The 17,630-nt window shown below is 62.6% G+C and overlaps 1 protein-coding gene and 1 long non-coding RNA gene across 4 annotated transcripts; one reads left to right on the top strand and one right to left on the bottom strand.

Annotated features, from left to right (window-relative positions):
* Nucleotides 1-602: 602 nt before the first annotated feature.
* On the bottom strand, nt 603-2,672 carry DIO3 (iodothyronine deiodinase 3). The gene has a single exon (XM_070592900.1). It carries the CDS (start codon nt 2,554-2,556, stop codon nt 1,648-1,650), a length of 909 nt encoding a protein of 302 aa, XP_070449001.1. The 5' UTR covers nt 2,557-2,672; the 3' UTR covers nt 603-1,647.
* A 980-nt stretch (nt 2,673-3,652) lies between these two features.
* Nucleotides 3,653-15,940, top strand: LOC139079226 (uncharacterized). Of its 3 annotated transcripts, none has more exons than XR_011532637.1 (4): nt 3,653-3,803; nt 5,201-5,364; nt 6,065-6,161; nt 15,269-15,940. It is a non-coding gene; the product is annotated as an uncharacterized lncRNA (long non-coding RNA). The 3 variants fall into 3 exon arrangements; XR_011532636.1 differs by lacking the exon at nt 15,269-15,940 and adding an exon at nt 6,350-6,589 and having other exon boundaries at nt 3,665-3,803; nt 5,255-5,364; XR_011532635.1 differs by lacking the exons at nt 3,653-3,803; nt 15,269-15,940 and adding exons at nt 4,524-4,682; nt 6,350-6,589.
* Nucleotides 15,941-17,630: the final 1,690 nt, after the last annotated feature.

Raw genomic sequence — 17,630 nt, 5'->3', positions numbered from 1 at the left:
GCCACCCTGCGCTGTGCGCCTCCCGCAGACCCCAGCAGCGAGGCAGGGCTTGCGGAAGGTGGGGGAAGACAATTTTGCAGGTGCGGGAAGTGGGGGAGGGAGAAGCCAGGTGTGCAGAGGCGCCTGCGGTGGGCGGGAGCGCAGCTCTACCTAGCCCAGATTCCCTGGCCCTCCCCCCTCCCCCCCTCCCCCCCCTCTCCCCTCCTCTCCCCCCCTCCCCCACACCGTCGGATGCTCGGAGATGTTAGACGGGCGGCTGCAGGGGCAGCTGTCACTGAATGTACGTGCGTGCGCGCGCGCGCCCGGCAGCAAGCGAGGACCCCCATGCCTCTCCCACCTCGCTCCCGGACTCCTCCCGGCTCGGCTTCTTCACTCTTCTTCCGACCCCACATTCCCCACCCCAGGTGTGTGCGTGCATGTGTGCGCCCCGGGCACCGCTGCAGACCCCTACCTTTGCCTCCGCCTCCCGCGCCCCAGCCCCCGTCGGCTCCTTGTCGCCACCCTTCCCCCCAGGGTCACTATGGGGACGTGAGGGAGAGGTTTGTGTTTAATTCCTGCCACTATTCAGAGGGAAGAAATACAGGGACCGAAGGCAACCTGAATGCCGTTTACTTCAAGCCTTTATTACTGTAGCGTAAAGAAGTTTACATACAAGGAATATTTCCAACAAAACACTCACCAAATGGCCTTCGAATCACGGGCTCCCCACCTCCTAGCCCCACACTTGGCAGTTCTGCCTAGGAGGCCCCTCACTCGGGGTCCCCAAGCTCTCCCCCCATCTCCCTTCCCCCGACTCCGCCACCCAAACCCCGTTTCCCAGGAGCCCCAGCCTCCTCTCTCTCCCTGGGGCGCTGCGAACCTCGCCAATGCCTCTCCAGTCTTCTTCCTCTGGTCCCGAACCCCCCCACCCCCACCCCGTTTCTGCTGGATTCCTCACGGAATCCCAGAGCACTTTCCCCCTCTCCCTTTAGGCACTGCTGCGAGCCCCCTGCAATTCAGAACCAGCTCGTGGTCAAGACCAGTTAGAGTCAGTTCGTCATCAGCAGTGGGGCTCGAGAGCACCCAAAATAAGGGGGGAAAATAACCCTGCCCACCCTTCCCCATCCCAAGCCCCCTCCCCCAACTCAGGGACAAGAAACAGACACAAAAGCAGCAGGGCATCCTCTCCCGGCGCGCGACAGGTGTGGGTGCCAGGCAACTAGGGCGAGCGGCGCACACGCTGCTGGAACCCAGCTGCGCTCAGGGCGCGGGCGCAGCCAAAGTCTCTTTGTGCGGGGCCGCTGCGCCTGGCTAAAGGCTCGCTGGCTCTTCTCTCTGGGGGAGGGGTGTGAGACAGCACGGCAGGGGCCTCTGTGGGGGCAAGTCCAGGGGCACACGGCAAAGCTGTCGCCACATCTGCACTCAGCAGGGGGTTTAGAGCGAGCCAGGGAGGTACAGGCGAAGGACAGTCACAGAAGCAGAGTCTGGGGAAGAGTCTTCAGGTGGCTTGGCTGAGGGTGCAGACTCAGCCTGCGATCCGTGACGCAGCACATCTGTGTCACTGGGCCCTCACCAAGCTCGACTTCGTTTGGGGTGTTTGCACGTGGGCCTCCAAGGCTCGAAGGCATGGCAGCCAAGTTCAGTCAATTGTCCATTGGTTGTTTACACTCAACGGGGCTGAGCTCCGCGCAGCTGCTCATCATAGCGCTCCAGCCAGGTGCGCAGCTCGGAGACCTGGTAGCCGTCTGGACCGCGGCCGCCCTGGTACATAATGGTGCCACTTTGGATGACGTAAAGGCGCTCGAAGTAGGCGCCGTAGGCTGAGCTGCTGGAGTTGGCCATGGTGTCGAGGACAAGGGAGCAGCCGGGCGCTCCTTGCTGCAGTACCCGAGCTGCGCTGACCCGGTCCTCCAGGCTTCGGTGCTGCGGGATGATGTAGGGGGAGTCTGTGGTGACCCAGCCGTCGGAGGGATGCGCTTCCTCGATGTAGATGATGAGGAAGTCGACGTCGCGCTGGTACTTGGTGACCAGGCGCCGGAAGGCGCTCATGCGCGCCATGAACGGTGGTCAGGTGCAGCTGCCGAAATTGAGCACCAGCGGGCGGTTTCCTCGCGCATAATCGAGGATATGCTGGTTCTGGAAGCCGTCGGGCAGGACCACCTCGGAGTTGGGTGCCGGACCGCCCTCGTGCGCCTGCTTGAAGAAATCCAACTTCTGGCCGTACCACACCGCCTTCAGCGACGCCAGGGTGCACAGGCGGTTGTCGTCGGACACGCAGATAGGCGGGTCGTCGGGGGGCACCTCCTCGCCATCACAGTTGAGCTCCACTTCAGGTTCGGGTCCACCCCGGCGCTGGCGGCTCAGGAAATGCTTGCGGATGCACAGGAAGTCGAGGAGCCAGAGCATGAAGGCGGTGCCGAGGAAGCGCGGGAAGAGCACGAGGCACGAGGCGGTCTGGGCGCAGAGCCTCAGGGAGTGAAGCAGCAGGGAGCGGAGCATGGTGGCTGCCGCCCCCAAAGCCCCCTGGGACCCGTTGCCCTCTCCCACCACCAACCGCGGGGCGGCCTGGCAAGGCATCTGGGCTTCGGCTGTGCGGGAGCTCGATTTATAGCCGAGGCTTCAATTGGCGGGAGACTCCACCTCCGGCCTGGGCCCGCCCCCTTGCAACTTGAGCCCGGAGGGATCACCCAGCAGCGCAGCCAATGCCTTAGAAATCGGCGGCCGGGGGGCGGGGCGGCCGGGCCGGGGGCTGGCGGGGGCGGGGCCGGGCCCCGGAGCCAGCTCTCGGGGGCGGGGGACCCCGGCCACCGCTGCCACGGCTGCCGCCCGGGACGGGGAGCTGGACCAGGGACCCAGGCGTCCGCTGTGCAAGACCTCCGGCTGGTGCGAGCGCTGGCGCGGCCCTGGTCCCGGCGGCCTGGCCCCTGCCGCGCCCCTCTCGCCGCGCACCTGAGCGGAGCTCCCCGGCGGCCGCCGCGCCGCTCCAGAGCTCCGGTTCGCTTCCCGCGCGCCGCCGCCAACGCCGCCCCCGCCGCTGCTGCTCCTGCGGGGCCGCTGCCCAGGTGCCGCGGGAGTCCAGGTCCGCGGCCGCCGCTTCGCTGGCCCCGGCTCCCGCCCCGCCGGGGACGCGGGCCAGCGAGGAGGCAACTTTGGGCCCCCGCCGCCTTCCCGGCTCGCCCGCGGGCGCCGCTCGCCTCCAGGAGCCCGCCCGCCCGCTCGCCTCCCGCGCGCGCTCACACTCGCGCCTCGCACACGGCCGCCCCCCGCACCGCCCCGCCACGCACACCGCGCTCGGCGCCCCCCGCCGCTGCCCGAGGCCGCCGCGCGCCGCCCCAGCCCGCGCAGCCCCGGCCGCGCCCGCCCCGTCCCATCGCGCCCCTACTCGGCGCCGCTGTTCTCAGGTCGGCAGCCTCCGGGGCGCAGCGGGGAGGTGCGGAGGGTAGGGACCGCGGGCCGGCCGGCGCCCAGCGCCGGAGACGGGGAGCGCTGGGGAAAGCAGCGCCTTCCTTGCGCGCAGGGGACCCGGGAGCGCAGCGGGCGCGGGGCGCCGCGGGGCGCGGGGCGCGGGGCAGCGGGCGCGGGGCGGCGGCGGCCCCGGGCGGCTCTCCCACTAGGGGTAGCTGTTGCCTGAACGCCGGAGCGCTCCCCTCTCGCCGCTCGTCTCGCACGGCGCGGCCCCGGCCGCCGGGCGCACCCGTCCCGTGCGTCCCCGGACGTTGCTCTCTGCCCCGGGAACGTCGAGACTGGAGCGCCCGAGCTGAGCCACCTTCGCCGACCCCGAGCGCTGCGGCCCGACTCACCGCGGCGGCGCCCGGACGCGTAAAGTGCGTACTTGCAACTGGGGGATGTGTGCTGAGGCTGTTAGGGATGCGGGGCAACTCCCCAACTCCGGGGGGCCCTGGTGGGCCCTGCCGCCGCGTCCGAGACCTTCTTAGTCCTCGCAGCGCGCGGCCCGGGGTCGGCGACTTGGGCTTAGGGGCGGCGGGGCGGCGAGATGCCTTGACCTGGGGTCCCCGAAGCCGGGAGCAAGTCTCGCTTCGGCCCTACTTGCCCTCCTGGGCGAGGCCTGAGTCCTGTCGGGAGCGATTTGTACCCGTCTGGGGAGTCGAGCCGCCAGGGACGCCCTCGCAATCGCGGGCACTTGTCCGGGGCGGCGGTGGCGGAGCCCAAGTCCAGCGCCACCGCCGCCAGCGTCCCGTGCGCCGCCAGCCCCGGCCGCCTAACTTCTTCCCGGGACGGAGACAGCGCTCGCGTCCCGGCCGCAGTGGGAGCTCGCTGGGCGGGATAGGGCGAGGGCGAATCGGTCCGGTGCGGTGGCGGCGACGAGGGAACAAGTCCGGAGAAGTCAACCGCAGGACAAGGAGCCCCCACCCAGGACCCAGCGCGACCCAGCGGGCGCCGGGGTAGACGCCTCGCCTTGTGCTGGGGTCCTCACCTCCGGGTTTCACAGCCTGGCGGGACCCTCTGCTCGGTGAGCTTCCCGCTGGACCCCTGGCTCCAGCAGGTCAAGACGCTGAGTGGAAGGCGGGGGTGGCGTTAAGCAGCCCCCTTTCTTTCTCCCGGTGGGCGATTTCTCTGCTGCCTGGGGCGGGGGCGCCGGGGGCTACCCAGCCCGGAAACTCCCCGCAGAGGAAGGCCAGCCTGGGCCTCGCTCTTCTCAGCGCGCTCATTGCCCCTCACCCCGCTGGGTAGGGGTCTTTCAGGTGGGTTAGGGAGTTCTCCCTGAGTCAAACCAGGCTGGAGGGGGGAGGAGGTCCCACTTGTCTGCCCCCTCCCGCAGGGCACCTCTGAGTTAGCAAATTGTTTTCTTGTCTTGCCTCTCATTTGGGGGGAGGGTCTGGGGAGAGCCACCTCCTACTTGGCAAGTCTCTTGAGGGGAGGTTTGGGGGCCTGGGGTTGCCCCCTCCTGGGTAGGGGCAAAGGGAGTACCAGCTGTTTTGGAGGAACCCTCAGGCCCTGATTCCTTGATTCCTGAGGGTGCCAGTCTAGGACCAGCGTCCTGCCCCCACCCCCACAGGAGCTGGGACAGAGCCATGCGGCTGTGCCCCGCCCCTGCTCTTCCCAAATTTAGTGTCAGAGAATGAAAAAGCCACCTTGGGCTGGGAGAGCCTGCGTGCTGCCTGGGGTCCGGTGGAGGTTGTGCGTTTGTGGAAGGAGTGGTCTGGGCAGCTGTGAGACTGACTGACCCCTCTACTCCTCTGCTGGTGCGGCCCACCAACAGCACCTGCCCACGCTGCCTCCAGCCCGAGCTCAGGAGAGCCGCGCTTGTCCTTAGGGCCGCCAGCTGCTCTGGGGGATCTGCTTCTGCTGTTTGGGCTGACAGCCTCCGCCCCACACCTCCGGATTCCAGAACATCGCTCAAGGTGCTCAGGACCATCTGTGCAGGTGAGGGCAGACCCCAGGTCCAGGTGGTCCTGGCCTCTGGGACACAGATCTGGCTTGGTGACTCTCACTGCAGACTCCATCTCTCCACCATGCTCCTGCCTCCCTCTCTTCTCTTTCTCCCAAACCCTCTCTCTTCCCCAAGCAGCCCCTGTCCCCCATCTCTAGGGCAGAACCACCCTCCCACCTTAGTCCTGGCCCTTCCCACCAGCTGCCCATCCTGTCTGGACCTGTCTGTCCCTGGGGGTCAGCAGTGAGAGGCTTGGCCTAAGGCCAAGACCCCCCTAGAACTTGGGGGAGCACCAGTCCTCACCTAGAGGCCTGGCCCCAGTGGGCTTGGCAGGCTCTGCCCCGGGGAGACCAGAGTGGGAGCTGGGGCTGGTCCCCATGCCACAGGCCTGGTGAGGCCTGCCCCCTTTCCTCTCACAGCTCCAGCAGGGGGCGGGCAGAGGAAAGGAAAGGAAGGACAAATTGAACTGGGTCCATTTGGTGTCCAGGAGCAACTCAGAGAGGGGCTGGGGGAGGGGACAGGAGCCTGGGGGAGGGGCGGCCTGCCTGCTTCCCGGCCCAGCCTCAGGGGGTGTCTCCCTGTGAAAGGCGGGGCTGGGAGGGCTTGCCCAGGCTCTGTCCCCTCCCTGGGATTGCCCTGTGTGGGGCTGGGTGTGTGGGTGTGTGGTGGGCATAGCCTCTATCTCCTTGGCAGAGCAACTCCTGGAGCCCAGAGAGGTTGGTGCTGGGCCCCCCTGCGGGAGGAGATGGGCCAGCCCTCACACCTGGTGGAGAGTGTGGCAGAACTGCAGGTGTGTGCTGCCTGTGCCCTTGCCCAGCCTCATGGTGCCCTGGCTGCCTGGGCCTCAGCCCTCCTTGGCCGCTGACCCTTGTCTCGCTTTCTCCTCCACTGGCCTCTTGATGCTCTGGGAATTCCCCGCCACTTTCCTGCCTCTGAGCCTCCACTCTTGCTGTTCCCTCTGCGCTTCTCCCTCCCCAGGTAACTCTGATTCCTCCTCATCTGCTGCCTTCACCTCTGCCTGGGCCCAGCCCTCCCCTCGTGCCCTCCGGCGCCCTCTGGTGCCCTCCGCTGCTGCAGCCTCAGCAGGGGCGTGTGTCACGCCAGTCTGCGCCTCTGCTGCTCTGGCCCTGCTCCTCCCAGGCCAGCCCGCGATCCTCCGCAGTGACTAACCTGAGCCCGGCCGGGCGGAGCCCAATAAACCTTTGTGAAAGGAGGAAATGGGTGCAGTGTGGGCTTTACTGGAAACTTGTTTCAGGAGGATTTCAAGACATTTCATTCTGCCCTTTTGCACACGGGCAGCAGTGAGTGAGGTAGGGGGTGTCAGCCGCTGGGCCACGTGAGGGCCAAGCAGCCAGTCCCTGGAAGCCCCCTGCGGGTGTGGTGTCTAATGAGTCTGTCCAGCCCCTGCCACTGGGCCGGCCCGTCTCCTTCCAGGATAAGCAGGTCCTCCCACGGGCACGTGGGCCCTCGCGCAGACGCGTGCACACTTCTCGTTTGCTTCAAGAACGATTTCTTCTTTCCATACTTCCTTCTACCTCTCTCGCCTCCTGCTTGGCTAGGCAGGATGGGGGACACCCCACAGGAGGGCAGTAGCAGAGGGCTCAGTGGTCTGGTCTTGGATGTGTCCTCAAGATGGCAGGTCTCTGTCCGTCTTCTCATGGCAGGCCCTGGCCGGGCACCCTTCCCGGAGTGCAGGGCAGGAAGGAGGCTGACGGTGGGGCCCTGGGGTGGTTAAGCAGCCTGGGAGCCAGGCCAGGAGAACGTGTTGGGGCCGCAGGACCTGGATGGAGCAGAGGTGTTTTGGCAACATCCTGGGGTTGGAGGAGGCTGGGGCTCTGGGCCAACGAGAGGAGAAGGCCTGGGCAGTGATGCCCCGGCTGCCTGCTGTGTGACCTGGCCCTGTCGTCTGCCTTCCCTTGGGCCTCATCTGCATCGCAAGGGGATTGGGTGGCTCCTGTCCAATCCTTCCCCATGCTGTGCCTCCACAACTCCAGAAGCTTCTAGGAAGTTCTATAGGACCTGCTGTGACTCTGCATGCTGCTCTGGGGCTGCTGAGACCCCCACTTGAGGACGGAAGGTGCCTCTGGCCTCGTGTTCTCTTACTGGCTCCCAGGGCCTCTTTTACCTGCACTGTTCCTGCCCCAGCTCTGGGGTGCTCACATTTTGGCCCATCCCTACCCGTCAAACCAAGCTCGGACTCTGACTTGTTCCTGTTCCGAGTGCATACACAGCTGAGCATCCACCGTGCTCCCTTGTGCTCAGCCAGCTCCCCCTGGAGGGTGGGCAACACCCTACCAGAGGCCCTGTATGGGGAAGCTGCCCTTGGGTGCCCAGGGCCCGCCTGGGGCTGGACCAGGTGTTGGGATCCTGGGCCACTTGTACGAAGGGCAGGCCCTACTCTGAACCCTGAGGCTGGGTGAAGGGCCACCTTTGGGTCAATCCATCCTGTCCAGCTCTTATCTTCTCTGGAAAAAGATGGGGTTAAGCCAGCCAGCAGACAGGTACCCCAAGTCTCTTTGCTTCTCGGAACCTCAATTTCCTCAACTGAGAGGTGAGCCCGATGTCGTGAACGTGTTGTGTTCACTGTGTCATGCAGGATGATGCCAGGTGGACACGTGTGTGGGTGTGTGTGCATGTCTACGTGTATGTGTATGTTTATCTATACCCAACCTTATCCCAAAGTACTTGTCAAGCCTCTTGTAGGAGGGGGTGCCAGGGGGTACCACAAGTGAGAAGAGACAGCAACGACAGGAGGGAGGACCCACTTCCCACTGGGGACGCTGTGGGGCCCCAGCAGCCTCTGCCCGGGCTGTGGACCTGGCACACGTTTTGTCCTGAGTATCCTGGGGGTAAAACCTGACTAGTTATGGTTCCCATTGTCCAGAAGATAAAAACGACCATCCAGCTGTGCCAGATGCGCTTCTGTGCATGTGGCCGTGCTGGTCGGAATCCTGGCAACGCTGCTTCTGAGTCAGGCCTGCCTCTGCCTCCAGCTCTGGCTCCGTGGGGGTCTCAGGGGTCATTACAGCGCAGATGTGCAAGGGCTGGGCCCAGATTAAATGAGAGAAGGCAGAGGCTCGGTGGCCCTACAGGAGCCCCGCGAGGAGAGGAGCCCGTTCTGCCTGGCCAAGGGCTCAGGGGGCGGGAACGCGGGGATGGGATGTGCTCGGCTATAGTGGCTCATGGCAGCCCTGGGCTCTTTTGATGGTGAGACATCCTCCTGAACCATTTGTCCTTTTGGGACCCCCTCCCCCGAAGCCCTGGTCCACACCGGGCTCCCAGAGGGGTCCTGGGCACACAGAGTGAGATGGGCACGTTGTCTGCCCTCGAGGAGGCCCCTGGCCCAGCTGGAGGTTGGGTGCTCTGGGTCTCCCTTCTGCCTGGTGCTCAGAGGGCTTCTAGTCTCCCATAGGACCTTCTGGGGCAGGCAGAGGACACAAAAGGCAGGGAAGGCAGTGTCTGCGTGGCTCTGTGTGTCTACACTGCCAAGCTGTGTGATCTCAAGCAAGTTACTGAACTCTCTGTGCCTCCATCTCATCCATGTCATTTGTGGAACGGACAGAACATTCCACCCTGCCTCCCTGGGAGGTAATTGGGAGAGAAAGTTCAGTCGTGCACACATGGCCCCTGGAAAAGAGTCCAGTGCACGGGAGTGCTCAGTAAATCATGGTGACAGCTGGCGCCGAGCCCCCACCACAGGCCGGATGCCTGGAGCTAGTGGTATGACCCTGCTCTCTGGTTGGCCTGGGAACTCCTGCTCTGGGCACTTCAGGAGCTTGTGTCTGAGGGCCCACCAGCGTGGTCCATTCCTTCCCCTTGCCCTGCCAGAGAACTGCCATGTCTTTAAGTCGGGGGCTTCCCCATCCCAGAAGCCCATCTCTATGAAGACTTTTGGTCCCCAGGCACCACCGTGTCCCTCATAATTGTGTTTTGTTAGGACCCTTTAGGTTTTCACATGGCAGAAACTCAATCCATTCTAACTTAAGCTAAGAAGGAATTTAAAAATCCAGGAGAAGCCATGCCTTCAGGCACAGCTGTGTCCAGGTGCTCAACAGATGCTGCCAGGGTGCTGCCTCCTCAGGCTCTCAGCTTGAGTCTCTGCGCCAGCATGGTTCTCAGGGGGCTCTCTTTCCACATGTGGGCCAGGTGGCCCCAGGCGCTCCGGGTCTTGGGGTCATTGCAGCACATGCCCTAGCTGCCCAGAGAGGAGAGAGCATAATTTACCTGTGTCAGGAATCCAGGGGAGGCCGCGGGGCGGGCTCAGCTCTCTGTTTTCAGAGCTGCGTCTTGTGCCGTTCTCTGAGACAGAGATCCCAACTCCTGTGAACTGCACGGACCACTCCAGACAGGGGAGGGGGCGAGAGGTGCGGCAGACACGTATATGTCCTCCGCACTAACTGCGAGGATCACGGTGACCACAGCAGCTGCAGTGACCACGCATGCCACATAACCCCACCTCCAAGGGGGGGTGGTGGTGGTGGAGGCTATTACCACATTTCACAGAAGAGGAAACTGAGGCTCAGAGAGAGGATTGCCCTGAGGAGACACAGCTAATGTCGGACTCCAAAATGCACACGCATGAGTTAATGGGAGGTGTTTAATCAGGGTATCCTGGGGGCAGCAGGGGCCCCCTGAGAACGGGGGTCGGTGGGGAGGGGTGAGGGGAGGCCAGGAGGAGGGGATGTGGTGACCCCGGGGGGGCATGTGGGACAGGAGCCGGGGCAAGAGGAGGTCCGAGGGGGAGGCTGCTGAGCTCCTGGGGACACGCCGAGTTGGGTGCCCGTGGGTCTCAGGAGAAGATGTCCAGGATTGGGGGGCGGAGGTGCCGCCTCACATGCGGGAATCATTATGGCCTGGTTGGCTGTGCTTTGGGGATGTCATGGTGTTGGGGGATCGGTGGCTGCTGACAAGCCGTAGGAGGAACGGCGGGAAGGATAAAATCTACACACCTCCACCCTGGGAGAGAAGCCAGCTGCGCCACAGGGAGCGGGCGAGTGCTGCTGCTGGCCCCCTCCTGCCTCCAGGGCCACCGCCAGGCCACAGGGTCAAAGCTCTGCAGCAGCGGCCGCGGAGCCTGGAGCAAACACTTCTCTGAGAACGGCATTTCCGGGGCCCTGGGGTGGTGGAAGGGTGCAAGTGCCAGTCAGCTAAGACCATCCCGGAAAGACCAGGCCTTTCCATTTGAGAGATCGCCTGACCTTTGGGATCTCAGACTTGATTCAAACCCTGACTCTGCCTCCTGTAGGCTGTGTGACCTTGGGCGACTTCTTGAACCTCTCTGAGCTGTGGTTGCTCATCTGTGGAGGGTGCTGGTACCCCTGCTCCTGGGTTTGTGGAGTGCCTGGGGATGGGGGATGTGGTGTGTCTTGCATGGGGGCTCGAAAGGCAGCAACTTCTGCAGATGAGTCCTTTGTCAGAGTGTGATGGGCCTGGAGGAAGGAGGCGGCCGCAGTCCAGCTGCAAGGGTGAAATTCGCCTGCACTGGCGGCGTCATGGTGTCGCGCCATGAGGTGGGGCCGGGGGCGGGGTGATGGCCAAGGGGCCATGGTGGACTAAGAGAGGCCTTCCTTGCTCCTGTGGACGCCTCCACCAAGGAGGCCCTCCCTGCTTCCTCATTCTCCAGCCGCGGAAATCCATCTCCTTCAGGGCTTGGCACGATGGCTGTCCTCCCAGCATTGTGAAATGCCCACCTTGCTGCCAGTGCTCTGCCTCCCGGAGCTCCCTCACTGACCTGGGGCTCCCCGACTTGCCCATCTGCCAGGCTGGCACACGGTGGGCCCCCGGACAGCTTCTGGATTTGAATCCATTCCCAGTGTGACCTCAAACAAGCCTCTGGCCTCCCTGAGCATGAGTTGCTTGAGGGGGTGTGCTGGCCCAGCTCAGAGCCGGCGCTGTCACCCGGTGAGTTAGGGACTCTCTTGGCCACTATTGCCACAGTAACGCTGGGTGGCGAATAATCACGCAACGTGAGGCGCTGTTTCTCACGGGCCGTGGGGTTCAGCGGGTCTGCGTCCAGGGCCCTGCTGATCGTGGTGGGCTCCCTGGCATGCCAGGGGTAGGCTGGTGTCAGCTGACCTGGGACGGCCCTGGCTGGGATGGCAGCTCCGCTCTGCTCCTGTGTCCCTCCTCCCTTGCAGGCTCGCCCTGCCTGATCTTACAGGGATGGCAGAGGCGCTGAAAGAAAGTGGCTCCAATGCACGGGCTCATTGAAGCCGTGCTCGTTCCGGGTCTGCTTGCAACCTCTGGGCTCACGGAGGACCTGGGAGAGCACGCACAGCGGTGAGGGCCTGCAGAGCTCTTCGGCAAAGCCAGGGGCACAGGGAGTATGAAGAATAGTCTGCTGCAGGCTCAGAGCCAGGACTGGCATCTGGGGCTTCTGGCAGAGGTCTCACCCTCACCCCTGCCCTGCTGGTGCTGGTGCCCAAGCTGGACCAGGCCCAGGCCTGTCTGGCTCTGAAGCCCCATCTTGAGGGAAGATGTGTTTCTGTAGGGTCTCCGGTCCCTGCTCCTCCCCGGCCACAGCCGCACCCCAGGCTGGAGCACTGGCCAGTGGCTGGAAGGAAGCTTTGGAGACAGGGAGGGGGCCCCCGTATCCTGTGGTCCAAATGGCCCTGAGGGCTCACTGATGCACTTGACAAGTCCTCTGGGGAATAGCCTGCCTCCTGCTTGGACACTGCCCCGCGTGTGACCTGGGGCACACACCTGCCCCTCTGAGCCTCCGTGTGTCCTCACCTCTATGGGATGGACCCAGTGATTTGTAAAGGAACTTCCAGGCTAGGGCTGGGGGTCGGGGGTCTCTGGGGCAGAGAGAGACAGAGAGACAGGGTGAGAGAAAGAGGAGTCTGGGGGGTAGGCTTAGTCTCTGCCTCTGAGATTTGCCTCTTTCCAGAAGCTTCTGCAGGCTCCCCTGGGTGCGGGTGTACATACAGGGGTTGGGTGGATGATCTCCCTTTCATGACTCTGATGACCTCACCATGTGCCTGTCGGCTGGCCTGCTGAGCAGGTCCTTGGGCAGAAGGGCCGGGTCGGGTTGGCGGTCCCCCTGAACCAGGGGTCTGTGGCCTTGCCTCCCTTCCCTGCCTGGGGGGTGGTTCCTGGGTGGGTATCCGGGACAGGAGCCTGTTATGGTTAAGCTGTTAACACACTGGGAGCAGGTACCCAGGACGAGTGTGGAAAATCTATCCCCAGTTATTTTTTGGGAGCAGAGCAATGACTCCACCCAGGAGACGCGGAGCCAGGGCGCTCTAGCTTCTCTGTCAAGTGCCTACTGGGTGCCAGGTGCCGAGCGCAGTGTTGCCGCGTGTCAGTCCCGTGGGAGGAATCTCTGTGCCCTCGAATAGCCGTGGAATCCACGGAATCCACCCAAGAGGAAGGCGGCGTGGCACGTTCCGTCACTCATTCATTGGTTCATCCAGCACCCACACGCTTTCTGAAGACCCAGCCCAGCCTCTGTCCTGGAGGGGCTCCTGGTCTGGGGGCGAGTGCTGGGACTCTGGGGGCTTCAGACGTTGGCCTGGGGCTGTCTCCGCAGAGATGGCCACTGTCCTTACACACCTGTGCAAAGCCGGTCCTGACCCTACAGTCAGCCGGACAAGTTGATGCTGACGGTGGAGGGCCCGGGACCTGGCTTCCGACAGGCCGTTCTGGGGCCCTCAGTGAACTGACTATGCTGGGGTTTTGGCCTGACTTGTTTGGGGATGTCAGGGGTGTGGTGGGTCGGGTTGGGGGGTGTGAGTGGGACAGGCAGAGTAACTGTGTGGCCACCCTGCACGGAGGTTCCCATGGACATCCTCACCCTGATGTCCCGTGGTGTCATCAGCTGAGCCTGCTTCCTGTCCTGAAGGCTCAGAACCAAGGCTGAGAACTCCTCCTGGGGGGACTGGGGGGCTGGGGGTGGGCTGTGGAGAGTGTGGCCTTGCCAGGCCCTTCTAGGCTTATGCCCCAGGAGTCGACGAGTCCACAGTTCTGGGACGCTGGCTGCCTGAGACACCAGGCCTGCCAGGAGTCCCTGCTGGGGGTGGGCGGTCGGCAGGGCTGGGGGCCTACACCAGGCAGGGAGGCCCCTGGGGGCAGGATGGGAAGCCGGGAGGGCTAGATCCAGCCACAGGAAGCTGTGGTCAGGAGAGGCCTATGGGGTGGGCAGAGACCAGGGTGGGGAGGGAGACGCCAGATCTTCCTTCTAGAGCAGATATCCAAAGGGGGAGGCTGGGAGGTGTTTGGGCAGGTGTCAGGTGAGTGCCTTGGGACAGAGAGCCTCAAAGAAGGGGAATGCGCACTCCAAGCCCCCAGCCTACATTCCCTCCCTCCTTCCCCACTCACCCCTCCCTCCTTCCCCACTCACCCCTCCCTCCCCTCTTTCCTTCTCCCCCCTCCTCCCCCTTCCCTCTCCCCTCTCCTGTTCCCTCCCCCTAGCTCCCTTTCCCTTCCTCCCCTTCTCCCCCTCTGTGTCCCTTCCACACCTGCCCCCGCTCTTCCTTTCCCTTCTCCCTTCCTCCCTCAGCTGGGCCCCCCTGTGCCCACAGCTGTGCTCCCCGGGCAGCTCCCTCCATGGGTTAGAAGAAGCTCACAGTGATGCCTCTGCCCTTTACAGCAAGAGACTTCTGTGACCAAGAATTCTGTGACCATCATGGGCCCAGCTGTCACTGGGAGGGGGACAGTCCAGGGGAGACAGCATGGAATGTGCCCGGGCACCTCTGCTGGGTAGGTGGGCTCGGGAACGCCCTGCTCCCGGGAGCAGAGGAGCGTCTTTGGCGGATGGTTGGGGCTGGAAGTCTCGGGCGAGTTCTGAGCTCTCCCAGCCGCCCGCTGTCCCAGGGTGGACATCCTCACCACCACGGGGCCCACTGCTGGAGCTGAGCCCTCCTCTGTGGGCAGCCCTGGGCTCCAGCCTGGCCGCTGGTGGCCCCAGAGGGCTTCTCGGGGCACCTCTGTCCTCAAGAAGGGCTCTTTGGAGAGGAAAAAAGAACACATTTCAACACCTCCAGATTCTGAAAATGGATTTCTCCCAGGGAAACAGAGACTCAGAGCATGTTCTCTTCCCTGAGAGAGCCAGGAAAACAGCGGGGGAGCAGACAGGGGGAGGGGAGAGCGGCCTCGGCCAGGACGAGGATCCTGGGAACCAGGACGTGGAGTCAGAGAGACCTCATGCAAATCCTGCCGGCCACTGAGTGGCTGTGTGCCCCTGGGCATGTGACTTCACCTCTCTGGCCTCAGTGTGTCCCTCTGTTCAATGGGGTAACTCTCTCCCCGCTTCGTAAGGGATGCCTTGACGGGGTGATGTGGATAAAGCAGTTTTTGATCTTCATCCCTTTTTCAGGATGAAAATCTGTCCTGCGTCCAGGCTGACAGTGTCAGGGCATTTCTGAAGGACAGCCCAAAGCCCCAGGGAGGTCTAATTGTGCTGGGTACTCAGGGTCTGACTGCTGGGCCCCAATCCTTGCTGTGTGGCCTCACTGAAGCGGTTAGCCCTCTCTGGACTTCAGTTTTCTCTTCTTTAAATTGGGAACAAGGATATCTACCTTGCAAGGTCACTGGGAGGGTCAGCTGGGATGGGGGCATACCGCCAGGCACAGCGTTGGCTCCCAGGGGTGCTCTGAGTGTTTGGGGTGTGGGTGCCTCTGGTGGGGGGCAGGGCCTGTCTGCCCTGGGCATGGCCTGGCTTTGGCTTGTCCCTCCTGCCTGGCTGGTCCCCTCCAGGGCAAGCTCCCCACTTCCCCCTCTTTGGCTGGCACAGCTTTGGGGCTGCCTCCTCCAGGCAGTCTTCCCAAATGCCCAGTTGGGATGGACAGGTTCCCTGGCTTTGGGAGGTCCACACTGTGTCTCTCCCCGGGGACTCTGGAGCTGCCTCCTGCTGGGTTCCTACGCCTCCAGTCTCACCTCCTCCTCTCCATCTTCCAGAGTCGTGTTTGAAAAGCCACTCTCCTCTCAGGATGCTGCCCTGCCAAGCAGCTGCCCACAGCTTCTGAGCAACATCCAAACCGCTTGGCCTGGCCTTCGAGGCCGCCAGGTGGGGCCTCCGCCTCCTGCCCCTGCCCAACCCTGACCCCGCGCTCCAGCCATGGGAACATCCGCCACAACCCCACCGAATGCCAGGCCCTTCCGCGGCCGCCGCCCCCCGCAGGCCTTCGAGGAGCTGTGGCCATCAGCCTTTCAACGAGGGGTCAGCCGAGGCTCGGGGAAGCGGGCGCCTTGCTCCGCCGACTGTGTCAGGACTTGGACCTGGGTCCTCTGGCTGCAAAACCAGGCTCTTCACACTGAACCATAATTTCTCCACACTTGCTCCATCGGCTAGTCCACCACCTTTTCTGGAACTCTTTTCCATCTCAGCTTCCCAAACTCTAGTTGTCCTTCAAGGCTTGGCCCAGATGTTGCCTCCCCCAGGCAGCCTCCTCAGACTACTTGCCAGATCACCTCTCTCCTCCCCTTGCAGTCTGCCATTGCCTTGACCTTGGTTCACCGTAGTCCTGGGGGGGAGGGGAGATTGTGTTCCAGTGGCAGAGATTGCTAGTTGCCCCCAATATCCATTATCCTCTCTTCCTAAAGCAAAAGAAACGTCAAATTTGAGTTGGGCACATGACTGTCCGTTCAAGTTCTTAGCCTCCTTTGCAGCTACATGTAGCTGTTTGACTAAATCCTTGCCAATGACATGTGACCTGTGAAACCTCTGGGTCCTGCCTCCAGAAGGAAGAGACATGGCTTCCCCTTCTTCTTCTTTCTGTTTGCACTGCTGCATGACAGAGGTGATGGCAGGAGCTGGAGCAGCCATATTAACTATGGGTAGGAGCTGGGTGTTGAGGATCACAGAGCAACAAGGTAGAAAGAACCTGGGTCACCACCACATTGGTCTAGACTGCTAAAGCTCAGACTGTTACATGAGAGAGGGGAAAAAATCCCCTTTGATCTCATTTAATTCAGTGTTAGTTTGGCATTTGTTATAGCAGCCAAACTGTATCCTAATTAGTACTGACTCAGACTGAGAAGTTGATTAACTGTTTGCAGAATGGCTAAGGGATTACTAACCAGAAGCCAGTGAGCTTTTCAGAGCACATGGCACTCTGGGGTCACGGAAGGGGTGTGTCCATGGGTTTCAGTGCTGGCCCACGTCATAACTGTGGCTCCTTGGGCAAGCTACATAATGGCTCAGTGGCTCACAGGCCTCTTCTGTGACACGTGGGTGACAGTCCGCCCTGCAGAGTGAGGCTGAGATGAGATGACCCACATAAAGGGCTTGGTTTCGAAGGCCCCTGTGTGTGTTGGTTCCTCTCCTGGGCAGAAATGGCTTTAGTGAGAGCTGGGCACACCTCTTCTCGTCTGCCCCTCCACTGTCCCCTCCCCCTTCCTATTCAAGGGGGCCACCCCTTCCTCCTCCCTCCTGTGCTCTGTACCCTCACCCTTCCCAGGGAGGGCTGGGTGATTTAATGAGCCCACATGAAAACATTCAGCCTGTAACAATGAGTATTTTCCACCAGGACTTTTCTTGTTCTTAAATTAATGATCTCGGGATCTCTGGAAATGGCTGCAGAGGAGAAAGGGGCGTTTCCCTTCCAGAAGCTGTTTTTAATATTGTAGAATTACATGCCCCCAAGGCTGCCCGTGTGCCCTCTAGCCCTGCTGTCCGTGTGGGAGCAGTCCTGACCTCACCCTGCGGAGGAGGCCCACCTCTCGGGAGCCCCCGCCCGCGCCTCGCTGGCTGCCCTGTGTCCCGCGGGAGCCTCCAGGTGGGAATGAAGGGCCCCAGAAGCTCTGACCTGCAAAGTCAGGAAAGGGCTTCTCCCAGCCCCATTCCCACCTTTGGAAATCTGGGCGCCAAGACCCACTAGCCTGGCAGGAGCCAGAGAGGCGCTGAGCCAGGGGTCTCGCAGTGCTGAGGGTGGGGGGCTGAGAAAGCGGGGCTGGGGTCCCACCCCGCATCAGACTGGGCAGCCCTGCTCTCCCCTGCTTTGGGAACAGGGCTTCCCTTTTAGCTGCAGACTGATACAAAGGGCTTCACGGCTATAAAAAAAATAGTTGGCGAGTGGATGGTGCCGCTCCAAGTCATCCCTTTGCAACATTTTTAATTGTGGCAAGATACATGTAACATAAAATTGACCATCTTAACCATTTTGAAGTGTACACTTCAGCAGTATTAAGCACACTCACACTGTTGCACAACCATCACCACCGTCCCTCCACAGAACTCTTTTCGTCTTGCAAAACTGAAACTGTTCCTGGTAAACAACGACTCCCCCGCCCCCTCCCCCAGCCCCTGGCAACCACCGTT

This window comes from Equus przewalskii, chromosome 25, assembly GCF_037783145.1.
Source record: "Equus przewalskii isolate Varuska chromosome 25, EquPr2, whole genome shotgun sequence".
Taxonomy (NCBI): Eukaryota; Metazoa; Chordata; class Mammalia; order Perissodactyla; family Equidae; genus Equus; species Equus przewalskii.
The sequence above is the reverse complement of the archived record's forward strand: the minus strand, read 5'-3'. Positions and strand labels throughout refer to the sequence as shown.